Source organism: Penicillium subrubescens, assembly GCF_028828155.1.
Source record: "Penicillium subrubescens strain IBT 31985 chromosome Unknown utg000002l_segment0_segment0, whole genome shotgun sequence".
In the NCBI taxonomy this organism is placed as follows: domain Eukaryota; kingdom Fungi; phylum Ascomycota; class Eurotiomycetes; order Eurotiales; family Aspergillaceae; genus Penicillium; species Penicillium subrubescens.
Window position 1 is genome coordinate 6,190,550 of NW_026643152.1, and position 13,342 is coordinate 6,203,891.

A 13,342-nucleotide genomic window follows, 5' to 3' on the forward strand; every position below is an offset into this window, starting at 1 on the left:
AGCACTGTGCCACTGAGAGCTTTTTTGCTCTCCTATCATGTTGTTATTGCAGGGTTGAAGCTGACGTTCGGGTATCTTTAGTTCGAGACCTACGACACAGCAGCCGCGCAGAAGCTTGCACGGCCCCGCGACTTCAACATGTCCGATGAGCCTACCGATCCCACGGCCAATGAAGCGAATGATTCTGAGCAACAGGACTCCGATCTAAATGACCCCACCGACACCGAAGAGGACGAAATCGCCCTCCCGGATGATCTCAACCAGTTAATCCAGGGGTTCCTATCCTCAATCACTGCAGACGGCAACCTTACCCAGTCTTTCGCTCCTTATCGCCCTCCCCCACCGGTAGTAGCCTCCAGTGACCGAGCCCTCCAAAATTATCTATTTCAAATGCAGCTTGTGGCGGGCATTCCACCGCACCAAATTGTGCCGATGCTATCAGCCCCGCCATCTCGACGTGGCATGGGCCCCGTTGCGTTGCTCTTCCGCGACGATGGTTGCAGAATTCCTATCATCCCACGGGTAAGTTTCCGTGGTACCTTGATGCCGCTTTTCTACCAAGGACATGATCCAGCGAGAACTGGAAGTTCGACTGACGGGGATATTGATGGGACTGTGAGTCTTACTCCCTTTGCTGAAGAATTGGGGGTAGAGACGCATTTTATATGTAATGAATACTGACTTTTGGATCTCGTTCAGACCATGGGTTCACCCAGCTCAGATAGTTCAGGAAGCTTTGAAATTCCCCAGGTCTCTGACGACATCGAAGTCTACATGGATTCGGACGCACAGGAAGAGGTGGATACACAGGAAGACGAGGACACAGAGGAAGACGTGAACACACAGGAAGACGTGGACATGCAGGAAGAGATGGATACGCAGGAGGATGGAAACCAGCAACGCTAAGCCTCCCTATGGCTCCAATATCTGTTCAGCCAGTGTCGATGATCCACCGGATCCTCGAAACATAGCTGAGGCTCGATGCGATGGTTTTGGATTCCGGAGACTGAGACAAATGGAACTGAGCTTCTGGATCATCTATTGTTAAGTAATAATCTTAAAGGGTTCTATCTACCTAGAATACAAAATGTATCCATACAGTATCATCGCATCACATCACATCACAGAAACTGTAATTTGGGCTTCAGTGTGAAATAAGTATAACCTTATTGACCAACAATCCGTATACAATGGCTTGGCACCCCGCAACATCAGGTGACTGGACTATCACATGACCTGCACCTTCCAGCTCCGCCGCAACCTCAGCCCGACGTGACATTCACACCACCATCACCTAGTCACGGTACAGGCTCCATGTGGCGAAAGATCTGATTAAGATCTTATTACCGCTCTAACATATTCCCCGTACCTTTTTCTTTGTGATGCATTCTCTTCACTGATGGGGGATGCCGGTGCTTCGAACCCCCATGGCAGCTCATCCCGACCGACTCCCGTCCGGCTCGGTATCAGCTTGCGCTAATGGAACTCCCTTCCCAAAACAATCCCTGCAACGTGAGAGATATCAGCTTCTTCCTTAAGCATTCAAAATACGGCCCGCTTGCCATGGCCTGATGTTCTTACTCTGGAGGGCGATCTGAAAGTCCAGGATGGACAGCAATATTTGGACTACTCCGCAAGAATGCCTCGGCTTGACTTGAACATTCTGACAACAGGCTTCCATCTTCCTTTCCTCAAAGGCCCCAAATTATGTATGGATTCTGAACATGCTGGTTACTGCTTTCATGCAACACTTCCCAGGATCGCCCACTAGTCCCTGGGCCCCACATTGAACGACTTTCTCCGCTTCACCTGGCAACGTCTCCTTGCTATCCCAGTTCTCGACAATGTGGTACATCATAGCGATCTTCTTCGAGCTTCGTCCTCTCACAGGTTTTGCGCGGAAAACTCTCATCGCCCAGGCTCGGAGACATCCTCTAGACCCAATCATTCAGCTTCTTCCCCTGGTCCATTAGTCCCTTGGTGGTCTCTGTTTTTCTGAGATGGACAAGGTTCTGCAAAAATACTGGCAGTGGCTGCTAATGCAGTGGCTGCTAATGCAGTGGATGAAATTCGCTGTCGCCGGCTCTCAGCAATACTAACGACGTCCCTGAACTGGGCCCACCAGCCTATGCTACCCGGCGGGGACACCTTCGGCAATGATGCAGCAGGTTACCCGGTGAAGCTCTTGAATCCCGTCGCTATAATCGCGTCAAATTGAACACCCAGGCGGAAGCAATTGCTAACCACCGCATGAGCACCCCGCTGAGCTGGGCCTAACTGTGCATCGTTGGACCTGGGCCATGGTCATTGTGACTTTATGCAGAACGTAGATAGATGCAGATCCACAGGGACACAAACCCATAGGATCTTTTCTTTCAGGAACCGATATGCGGTACAGAAAGAGAACCAGAGAAACAGAGAGTCAAGACACCAACGAAGCAGAGCTCTGGGGCCGTGCTTCATGCACGACTCCCGGGATCTTCTTCCGGCCCAGCGAGGAGAGCCCAGTTCGTCTCCTCGCCTCTGAAGATCAGTCACCCAAAGCTGCTCCAGATGCGAGCCGGAAGCGACAACCGGCTCTGCTGAGTCTCCCCTGGTGGCTGCATATTGCAACCTTTTTCTCTCGAATCCAGCTGTAGAGCCTCAGGTCGACCATCGACCACCACCAACCGCCTCTTCCATTGTTGTTTATATGACGGTCTTGCACCGATCATTGAAACACTTCGGAAAAGCAGTAGAGATTCTATTCCCATACACCAGAACGACAGCTAATTCCAAGTAAAGGGTGCGTATAAATTTCCCCCAAGTTTAGTGGTCTCTCCTAACTTATCGGCTTCATAGGATATATCGGAAAAACAGATTATCCGGATCCTCTCCCTCCCGAATGAGTTCCGCCTGAGGACGCGGTCACGATCCAGCATCGGCTCCATTCACTTCGCTTTCCTCGACACCAGGGAAATTCCTCCATCCGCTACGAGACTGTCCATCCGTACATTTTTCAGTGCTCGGCATCGCCAGATGCTGGTAGCGAAGACTTCATGGCTGGGTCCCGTAGGAGTCCGGTTCTGAGAGACCCGAGAAGCGGCGATCCAGACAATGACCCCCGGGATAGGGACCGTCGCAGAGGTCGAGGATCGAATCGCGACCGGGGCAGAAGTCGCCATCGTGATCGAGGAGGCCGCCAGCCGCGACCAAATGACCGCCATTTCGACTATCCCAACAGGTCGCCACCATCACGCGCGTCCCGCTTCGGCCCTGATTCATCTCGCACTTCAAATGACTTCCCTCTGGATCGATCTCCTCGTGGTTCCCCCGGCCCTTCCTCGAGCTTTCGCGATAGTCGACGACCAGATCATCATCGACCTTCCTCATCCGGCGACTTGAAAAACATCCATCCATCTGGGCCTGTGGGTAAAGATACTCAAAGTTTCCGGCGCGACGAGTCACCGTTCGGACCGCCATCCAAGCGCAAAAGAACCCGCAGTCCTTCTCCTAGGGGCCAAGGACCCCCATTCCCCCAGCGTCGTTCATCCTTTGCCAAAAATGGGGACAGACGTGACCGAAGCCCACCATCTAGGAGCCGAGCGCGCTTCCCGGGCCGTGGTGCCCCTAGAGGACGCTCTCCTCATCGGGGTCGGGATCGCCGGGGCAAAGACCGCCGTCGCCCTGATGTGCCAAGATCAGGTCGTTCGAGATCCCCCGTCCGGGATAGAGATTTTCGTCCGTCCCCTGACCGACGGCCGCGATCACCTACCGACGACTACAGTGACAGAGATTCTCGATATCGGTCTCGGACTCGGTCTATATCTCGACACTCTGCACGATCTGTGGCATCGAAGGCATCCGCTTATTCCTCCCACTCTAGAAGGGACGAGGGCATGCATTCAAACCGACCTATCAAGTCTGTTGTGAACGACCACGGTCGTTCTCTTTCACCTGTTCGGCGAATTCCGAGTCTCAATGGTAGCAGCATGAGTGGCATCGCCAAGGGAAAAGACAGCATGCGAGACGCTTTTCCAATGCATGAAGCGCGCCCAGCTAATGTTGAAGACAAGCGGCGCCGGCCATCACGGCCAGACCTAGAAACCGGAAACTACTCGACTTCACCACATCTGAAAACACCAACCAGGTCTCGTTATGGATCGCCTCAACCAGAGTCTCCCAATGCTGACCGACGAGGTTCCTGGAAGGGTGTGTCCGGGTAAGCCTTTTCTTTCCGTCACTTTCACGTTTCCGTCACGTTACTAATCTTTCTCCATGCTCCAGCCACTCTCCCCATCGCCGACTTGATGGGCACTATTCACAGACCGCCTCTTCTGAACAGTACCACCAAAATTACCATGGTCCGTCCAACGGGACTTTCAATCACCACTCTCAATCCTCCCATAACGGTCCATCCCGTCGGGGTGGATCGTCTGATCACCGAGGAAACCAAGCCAGTCATGGGTCAGACCGCCGATTCTCCGGCTCTGGCCCTAATGGCCTTGCAAATCGTGGCGGGCGTGGCCACTTCAATAACTCGCAATGGACTGCCTCCGGGCCTCATGGTGGTGGTGGCCCGCCTAGCCCCCGTGCAGCACATGCGCACGGCTCACAGACCCCTCCCAGTCGGCCACTGTCACTAGATGACCCGAAGTCTCCTCGTGCGATTGAGCCCGAGAACCGGCCCAAGACTGGGGGCAGGGCCTTCCAAAGAGAAGATGATAGGGCTCCGCCCGTGTCGGAGGAGGTTAATGACCAGATCATGCCTCCTCCGAATCGTGAGCCACAGGTTTCAACTCCTGCCGACAAGGGCGGGAAATTCAGCTTTACCTTCAAGGCGAAGACTACGCCTACACCAGCCCCGAAGCCTGTCCCCGATCTTGCGCAGCGAATGCGAGTGCGTGAGCCACCGCCTCGCGCCCCTGCAGCTGACCCGCCAACTCCCCGCAATCGGTTGACCAATGGCCCAATGCCTACGTACAAGCCTAAGCCCGAGCCCCGGTTTGACCGCCGGGATCGGGACCGGGACAGGGGTCGTGATCGAGGTCGCGATCCGCGAGACCGCCGGGAGTTCCGGGACCAGCGAGATGCGCGAGATCGGCGGGACTTCCATGGTGACCCTCGAGATCAAAGAGAAGACCGCCGGCCCGATCACCGTCGAGACCGACGGAAACATGACCGTCGTGTCGACACCCGGGAGGACCGCCGTAAAGAGCCATCTCTGGAGCCTCCACGAATCGCGCCGCCGAAGCAGAAAAAGATCCTCACTCGTATCAAGCCCCGTCCGAGGATCCCGGCAGAATTCGCAAATTCCGATTCTGTTTACTACCGGAAGCCGGGCAATGAGTCTGTCATTGGCGCTGGTACATACGGTAAGGTGTTCAAGGGCATCCATGTCTACACTCAACGCAAGGTTGCGCTCAAGAAGATTCGAATGGAAGGCGAGAAGGATGGCTTCCCCGTGACCGCTGTGCGGGAGATCAAACTGCTTCAGCATCTCCGCAACAATAACGTGGTTAGTCTGCTGGAGGTTATGGTTGAGAGGAATGAGTGTTTCATGGTCTTTGAGTATCTCTCACACGATTTGACGGGCCTGATCAATCATCCCACGTTCTCTCTCACTCTCCCACACAAGAAAGACCTGGCCAAGCAGATGTTTGAAGGTCTCAGCTATCTTCATCACCGTGGTGTCCTGCACCGAGACATCAAGGCTGCCAATATTTTGATCAGCAATACTGGTCTCCTGAAATACGCCGACTTTGGTCTGGCACGTTTCTATTCGAAGAGTCGCCAGCTTGATTACACCAACCGTGTGATCACCATTTGGTACCGACCCCCAGAACTTCTTCTGGGTGAGACCCGGTATGGTCCCAGCGTGGACGTGTGGAGTGCGGCATGCGTGTGTATGGAGATGTTTACCAAGAAGGCCGTCTTCCCCGGCGAGGGTAGTGAACTCAGTCAGCTGGACAAGGTCTACAACACTCTGGGCACTCCGACGCGGGCCGAGTGGCCAGACGTTGTAGAAATGCCCTGGTTCCAGCTGATGCGCCCCGCCGAACGCAAGACGCGAGTCTTCGAGGAGCACTACCGCGACGCCCTGACCCCCGCAGCCCTGGCTATGATCACGCAAGTCTTCCAGTACGACCCTGCCAAGCGGCCCAGCGCCGACGAAGTCCTGAAGCACCCATTCTTCGTGTCAGAAGAACCCGCCCCTCAACAAGCTATCGAGTAAGTCCTCAATTCTATCCCCTTTGATTTGCCCGCATTTTGCTGACTAACATTTCACCACAGACTGGAGCACGTTGAAGGGGACTGGCACGAATTCGAGTCCAAGGCTCACCGCAAAGAGGCCCGGCGAGCCGAGCAGCAGAGCCAAAAGGAACGCGAGAAGCGCAAGGCCGAGGCCTCTGTCCCATCAAGTGATCGGGACTCGAAGAGGATTCGCGCCGAAGGCACTGACCAGACATCTGGTCATGTATGAGTGGGGATGGGCGATGCGATGAGCGTGATCTAATCTTTTTTGGCATTCTTGTACTATGGCATCGGGCATGGCTGGAGGATGGACTGGCTTGCATTTTGTGTGTTTTATTTCCCTTTCATGGGACTTCATTTTGAGGGGATATCCTGGGCTTGTTTTCTGTCATATATCGCCCGTGAGCGTAAAAACTCTTGTTCATTCTCAGTTCATTCTTCTGCATGTAAATTGTAAATTGTAGATTGTAGATAATGAATGCGAGAATTGCTAACGCGAGTTAAACGACGATACACGATTGCTCATTCGATGATACATCCCTTCTTCTAGTTTAGTTTAGTAATGTTTATTATCTTGTAGAATTGAGCGAGGCACACGCCGTTCAGACCTGGTCGTTAAAATCTGGCCACGGACGCATGTAGCTTGCCCAGAGTCTCTCGCTTGCCAAGCATTCAAGATGGGCTTTAGAAAAAGTAAATCTCCCAATCGAGCTAGATAAAAACCTCTTCCTGTTTTTCCAACTCCTCCAGCTCTGAACGCAAAGCTAGGCCTGTATATTTGAAGGGGATCATCTAATACCGACGATCTGTGATAGCGGGCAACCCGACAATGTGGGACTCAGCTCCTCATTCGATCAGGCAGGGAAGCTTCAAAACTGGGTCTCGCCGGCTTGGAGAATCGATAGATGTATGCAAAGACCAATGTACGATCCTTTTCCCATTCGGGTGTGAAAAAGCCTTAAACTTGATCCAAGCCATTGTTAGTCTCCCCTTGGTAACAGATGAAGTTGCTAGAGAATAGTGAGTATCGTGTAGCTTTTCCACTATAGATTGAATTAGTATCGAGGTAATATGCCGTGTATCAGCCAAATATCTACCAGATTCATGTCATTCTTACCCCGGAAGGTATGATATCTTCTTGTACCGATGTACTGAACGGTGCACAGATGGCGCCTAGGTCCCTTGAAACTCGATGAGGTTTGGAAGTTGTCTGGGGCAGGCACTAGGCTCGCTGTATACAGTATGGTACCCGGCTATCCGGCGTGGACTTCCCGCGAGTCCCTTATCACCAGGAACGGATTTTTACGTAGCTCTACTTAACGTCATTACTACTTCACAAAATGGGTATGGCCTGATAGAGCTCTAGTATCAAGTCGCAGCTGAGGGACCAGATGCGGACTTCATTCCTGTGTCTACGGCTTCTGGCTGGCTGAACAACCGGGGTGGGGTGCGGGGATCCAAGACATTGTTCTCGGATTTGACCGCAATGGTACGGTTCGGGGGAGAGCCCTTTCAGGATCGGCTTAATTACTTTGCTGTCTGTGCTGCCCGGGCAAACATTCATGCCCGGTTCCAGTAGTCGCTTTTTCACTGTAATTAGGTCAAATATATCATTGGACTAATAGAGCGTGAGATAATAGAGCAGCGAGTCTGGGTGGACTGTCAACCAAGGCGCAGTACCGACAGAGTCTGGATCCTTGGCTAATTTCAAAGGTCCGCGCCACGATGCGTGAGATGTCACATCGCTTTTATTCTAGCTATTTCTCAGGAGGATGTCGTTGGTGGTTGTCCAAAGCGCCTGCAAAAGAGGATAAAATAGCCGGACAGGCGGAGAGAGAAAGCAAACATTATTTGAAGAAATATCGAATCCATCAGATCCTTAGTAGTAGTAATATTAATCGTATTATTCAGGGATATTGACAAGTTTATCTGCATAGAATATGTTTTTTTACTTGATACAAATCACCAAAGTACTCGTAGCTGCCTGCGTTCATACATAAGGTAGCATTGGGGCCTTTCGGCCTTTCCGGTGAAAATGAGCTACAGTCTATACACCCGCCTATCAATCACCTTGTCTTGATTAGCAGTCTTAAAGGTTCAGTAGATAGACACCCCACTAATCCCTGGAAGAAACAATATTTGCTCACATTGAACCTGTTTACCACCGTTATCTTGTTGAACTGATAGTTGTTGTCCTTATTTTGTACAAGGTAGGTGTTTACTCGCTACACTCCTAAATGAGGGGCCTGCCTCATACCCTCTAGTAATAGAATGCCATATATACTCCCCGTGATGATCGTCAACAACACCGATGATGTCCGCAAGGTAGTTGAGAAGACTTGCTGGTACTATGCGAACGGTGGCACTTGGGCCGATGATAATTCCCATAATCTTGTGCTCGAGATGGGTGGGAGCGGCACATCTGGCATGCTTCGGATTAAGGCCGCATCAGGCTATACGTTCAGTGTCATTGTGGGCTTCCATAATTCCGAGTTCTGGTGCGATGCACAAGTGGTTTTGCCGGATGATGATACGGCAGTGAAGCTTCATCCGGAGTACTATATAGCGGAGGTAGGCTGTCGCAGGAGGCGCACAGTGATATCAAACGGACAGCTTCAACCGGGAAAACAGTGGAAGTCCACTTGCAGAGACTACCATGTGGTCGCCCGCCTGCCATTATCACATATTCTTGAAGAAGCTGGAATTTCAAGCAGTGTCAACTTCAAAGTGGACGCCCCGACCAGCATTTATAGAAGACTCGGTCAAAGTGGTCCATCATTTGTAGTCAGCTTCATAACTGTGGCTATTTTGTTCTCTACTTTGTCCATTTTCTTACCTCTTCTTACCAATAATAGTGATTGTTTAGCGTCATGATAGTTGGGTGGACCGTAATTCGTTACTTATAAGACTGGTGAAATTCGAAAGCTGTCTCGTCTAATAACCGTTATTGTCCTTTTATTTATGGTCAGATGATTCAGAGGGAACCACGGCCATCGAGCAGAGAGGGTGCTGAGGGTTAACGAGCCTTTGATTCTCACAGAATCCTCTAATCTTCAACACTTCAGTACGTATGGTCGAGGGCATCGGCAATTACTACCAAGTTCGGCCCAACAAGCTACATTGATAATTTCTGGCCCCTCGCGCATCGTGCTCAGCCTACTTCAGTCATTGAACCTGCATGGCTAGCGTCCGATCCTTGCTAAAATGCCCCTCGGACAGTGACAAAAGCCAGGAGAGCAAGATGACAGGTCACGGCTCCTCGCTCGTGCGCCCAAGGGCTTCCCTTACTAAGATTACATTTTTTTCCTTTCTGGAAGGCGAAGCGTATATAAATACGGCGCCCTGTGAGTTCGTTTCTTTTTCTTCTTCTCATCCATTTCAACCTACAGTCCGGCCATCCACCTCCATGCTTGAAACATTATCAAATCAATAAAATTGCGTCTCAGAAAAGCCGCAAGTATGAAAGCCGTTGTCTACACAGGCGATAGAACTATCACAGTTGAAGATCGCCCGAAACCTGTTATTTTGGCACCCACCGATGCTATCGTCAAGGTAATCCATACGACCATATGCGGGACTGACCTACACATTCTCCAAGGCGATGTCCCGTCATGCACACCTGGCCGCATCCTCGGCCACGAAGGAGTTGGTGTCGTCGACTCTCTAGGCGTCGCTGTGACGAACTTCGCCATCGGTCAGCAGGTGCTCATTTCCTGTATTACCTCCTGTGGGTCCTGTTATTACTGCCGCAAAAAGATGCCATCTCAATGCGAATCTGGCGGTTGGATCCTCGGAAACGAGATTGACGGCACCCAGGCCGAGTATGTTCGCATTCCCCATGCCTCGTTCTCGCTGCATGTGCTGCCAGGCACCATTGACCCGAAAGTTGCTGTCACCTTGTCCGATACTGTCCCGACTTCCTATGAATGCGGGATCCTGAATGGTGAGATCCAGCCGGGGTCTACTGTCGCGGTAATAGGGACAGGCCCGATCGGATTGATGAGTCTCCAGTTGGCTAAAAACCTGTTTGGTCCCGCGATGACGGTGGCAGTAGGAAGGGGTACGTCCAGGCTCGAGACGGCCAAGTCCATGGGTGCGAATCATACATTCAGTGTTCTCAATGGACAGGATACTGCAATTTCTTCAGCTCTAGCAGTGACCAAGGAGAGAGGTTTCGATGTGGTGATTGAAGCAGTGGGCACTGTTGAATCCTTCGAGATTGCACAAGCTCTGGTAGGCCCTGGAGGAACTATTGCCAGTCTAGGTGTTTTCGGTGAATCATGCGAGCTTCACCTGGAAAAGTTGTGGAATCGGAATATTTGTATTTCTTCTATGCCCTCTTCTCTACTCTGGTTAACACTAACTGCTTTGATTTGCTAGGTTTGAGAACGAGGCTCATTGATGCTGTCACTACACCTGATTTACTCAAGATGGTGGAGGCTGGGGCCATCGCTCCTCACTTTCTGGTCTCGCATAGTGCGTTTTATGAACTTTGTAGCTACTGGATCACGCTAACTATTTGTGTCAGGTTTTACATTCAATGAGATTCACGACGCTTATGAAGCATTTCAAGCACCCTCTAAGCATGGCGCTCTGAAGGTGGTAGTCACCATGGATGAGCCTACTATGAATGGTCCCTTATAGGTTTCATATCGCTGCTCATTCTCTCAATATCAGATAATTATCGCAAGTACTCTTATATCCCTGGAGCATATTATTTTTGGTATTGCCACTCCTTGATATCGGTGCCCTGGGGGTTATCAAGTCACCCAGTTAAGGATTTACTTTGAACAACTATCCATATACCAGGAGAGTTTTATGTGAGGAGCACAAGAAGCCAGCGAAAATCAATACCTTTCTCTCGGTATCGATGGCGTCGCCAATAGTACTTAGGACTCTAAGCTTGATTTTTTCATTCGAGAAATAGATATAGCCTGGAAGAATAGTCTCTTTAAGCGGAGAGGAACTTCAACGTGCCAAAAATATCAAGAGATACTGTGCATTCTAACAAGGAAGCAAAGCTAGAGAGAAGAGAGATCTCGGGGGAGATGAGGCCTCCCACCCGTAAGTATATAAAATCCTTACACATAATCCTTCACATTCAGGATCTGCTCACACTTCACGTAGGGTACTCAGGGTAGACAAACAGGGATGTCATCATATCTCGCATTTGATGTTATCCGATTGTAGCCGACAATTGCAAAATAGGAAAGGTTCTTCTATTATTTGCTAGACCTACTCAAGTTCGCTTCTCTGATACTCAAAGATCCTACCTCCGTTAACTATAGCTCCTAGTTAGTATGCTTCGTCTAAGGCCGTTAAGCGCGTCCTCTCATTAGCTCATTAGAGCTTTTTTAGCGTCAGTACCGCTTCTTTTCGTTCTTTTAGTTTTCCGTGACCTTCGTTTACCCAACGAAATCAAAATGCGGATCCGGACCCAGCTTCGCTAGCCGAGAAGACCTCGCTTTCTGGCCTCCACCCACCAACTGCATAGGTATGTACGAACTAATTAACTTCGAGCCCATCCGCGCTCCAAACAGTCAAATAATTACGCTTCCTTTACCACCACCGTTACAGATCCTGTGAGTCAAAGCTTAATCACACAGCATACCTCACAGGCCACATCCCTTATAGTCCTATCGCGACAACGATATCCATGATAGTAAGGTGTACACTGTAGACAGTCAGAAAACCCTGCCTATACCTGGTTTCATACTACTCTAGCTAGCCAATAGCAAAACCTATCACATGCTTCTAACGTGATTTAGGATAGCCTACATCAACTAGCATGGCTTAAGCCCCTAGACTAGTAGACTGAGCTTAGCGTCTTCGGCGCCCTATTCTAGATATCGGTAGTCTATTTATTTTCTCCAGCCCCTGATTTCCCATCCTACTGATATTGCCCACCTTCCTGACACTCTTTCTGGGGTATTCCTCTGCTTTGATAAATATGTCAGCGGTCCCGATAACTTCCATAGTCTCCTCGACTGAAGTGTCACCTACTGAACCAACATCAAGCTCCATCTCGGTAGTCGTCGTCACTCAAACCCAGACCGACGCGAGTACCTTGAGCACCTCCACATCACGCACCACTTCGCCAAGCCCGTCATCGAGCTCTACATACAATGCCTCAAACACTACAAGTACGCCATCGAAAGCAAAATCTGCGGGCTTTTCTGTGGGGGACATCAGTGGGAACCGGAGTCGGAGTCGCACTAGGTGTGCTTCTCTTAGCACTCGCAGCTTCTCTTCTATATCGCTACAACCGGAAGCAGAGAACGTTTGCACAGGAAGACAATGGAAGAAAAAACGCATTCCCGGAGCTACCAGAACTAGGAATCGATGGTCAAAAGCACGAACTATCAGCTGAAGATAGTATAAAACCTGCTGAGCTTGCGGGCGACAGGCCGAAGAATAGACAGACACAGCGGCATACCCACGAGCTGGAATGATGTCAGGATCATTATATGTCGAGTTCATACGAAGTTTATTTCATTACAGATCCATCAATGTACCAGATACAGTGCGCGAAAGGCTACCACTCAAGTCGGCGCAATGGAGGCCAAAATATTGCAGTGCAGTCTATAACCACTCTCGCGACTTATTAACGACTAAAATGTGTCGTGTTATGGTAAAAGCTCATCAGGACACCTTTTTATCCGCTGTTAAGACGAGAGCGTTGGTATCAAAGTGAGGCAAAATGACATCAAATGGCTAATCAGCCTGAGCATTTGGGTGAGCGATCAGGTTGCTCATGGAGCTGCTTAATTTGCTCCATCAGGGCTGGCGAGGTGACCAACTAACTCACCCTGTGTTCCCGAGGCCGATTATGTCCCGAGGCGGCAGTGTTACCGTCACCAAGATTACACAAAAAAGGAAGTCGAAGCATACGTATTTACATAGTAAAGCCGTTTCTCCAGTTTAGATGCCGAGGGTTCAGAAATAGCTATTGTCTGCTATGTCCAAAACGGGCCTAGTGTATCGTGCAGAAGCACAAGTTGTTGTGCAATTAGCCTCAGCCTTCATAGATGTAGATTCTAGATAGTCTAAAGCTATTGGAAAGATATAGATTGATAAAGACGTAAGAGGTAGGAGGACACGAGGGTGT

At 50.4% G+C, this 13,342-nt stretch overlaps 4 protein-coding genes across 4 annotated transcripts; all 4 read left to right on the forward strand.

Moving 5' to 3' along the window:
• Positions 1 to 138: 138 nt before the first annotated feature.
• N7473_003563 (uncharacterized protein) lies at positions 139 to 906 on the forward strand (the record flags this gene model as incomplete). Its single annotated transcript, XM_057149503.1, has 2 exons — positions 139 to 615; positions 700 to 906. The coding sequence occupies 2 exons, from the start codon at positions 139 to 141 to the stop codon at positions 904 to 906; spliced, it is 684 nt and encodes a 227-aa protein (XP_057013157.1).
• A 1,481-nt stretch (positions 907 to 2,387) lies between these two features.
• On the forward strand, positions 2,388 to 2,639 carry N7473_003564 (uncharacterized protein; the record flags this gene model as incomplete). The annotated part of the gene is made up of 1 exon (XM_057149504.1): positions 2,388 to 2,639. One exon carries the CDS (start codon positions 2,388 to 2,390, stop codon positions 2,637 to 2,639), a length of 252 nt encoding a protein of 83 aa, XP_057013158.1.
• A 282-nt stretch (positions 2,640 to 2,921) lies between these two features.
• Positions 2,922 to 6,653, forward strand: N7473_003565 (putative protein kinase; the record flags this gene model as incomplete). The annotated part of the gene is made up of 3 exons (XM_057149505.1): positions 2,922 to 4,201; positions 4,267 to 6,210; positions 6,274 to 6,653. Coding segments are annotated over 3 exons (3,414 nt in total), but the record flags the coding sequence as incomplete, so codon positions are not given.
• A 3,040-nt stretch (positions 6,654 to 9,693) lies between these two features.
• N7473_003566 (putative zinc-containing alcohol dehydrogenase) lies at positions 9,694 to 10,878 on the forward strand (the record flags this gene model as incomplete). The annotated part of the gene is made up of 3 exons (XM_057149506.1): positions 9,694 to 10,555; positions 10,615 to 10,710; positions 10,763 to 10,878. 3 exons carry the CDS (start codon positions 9,694 to 9,696, stop codon positions 10,876 to 10,878), a joined length of 1,074 nt encoding a protein of 357 aa, XP_057013160.1.
• Positions 10,879 to 13,342: the final 2,464 nt, after the last annotated feature.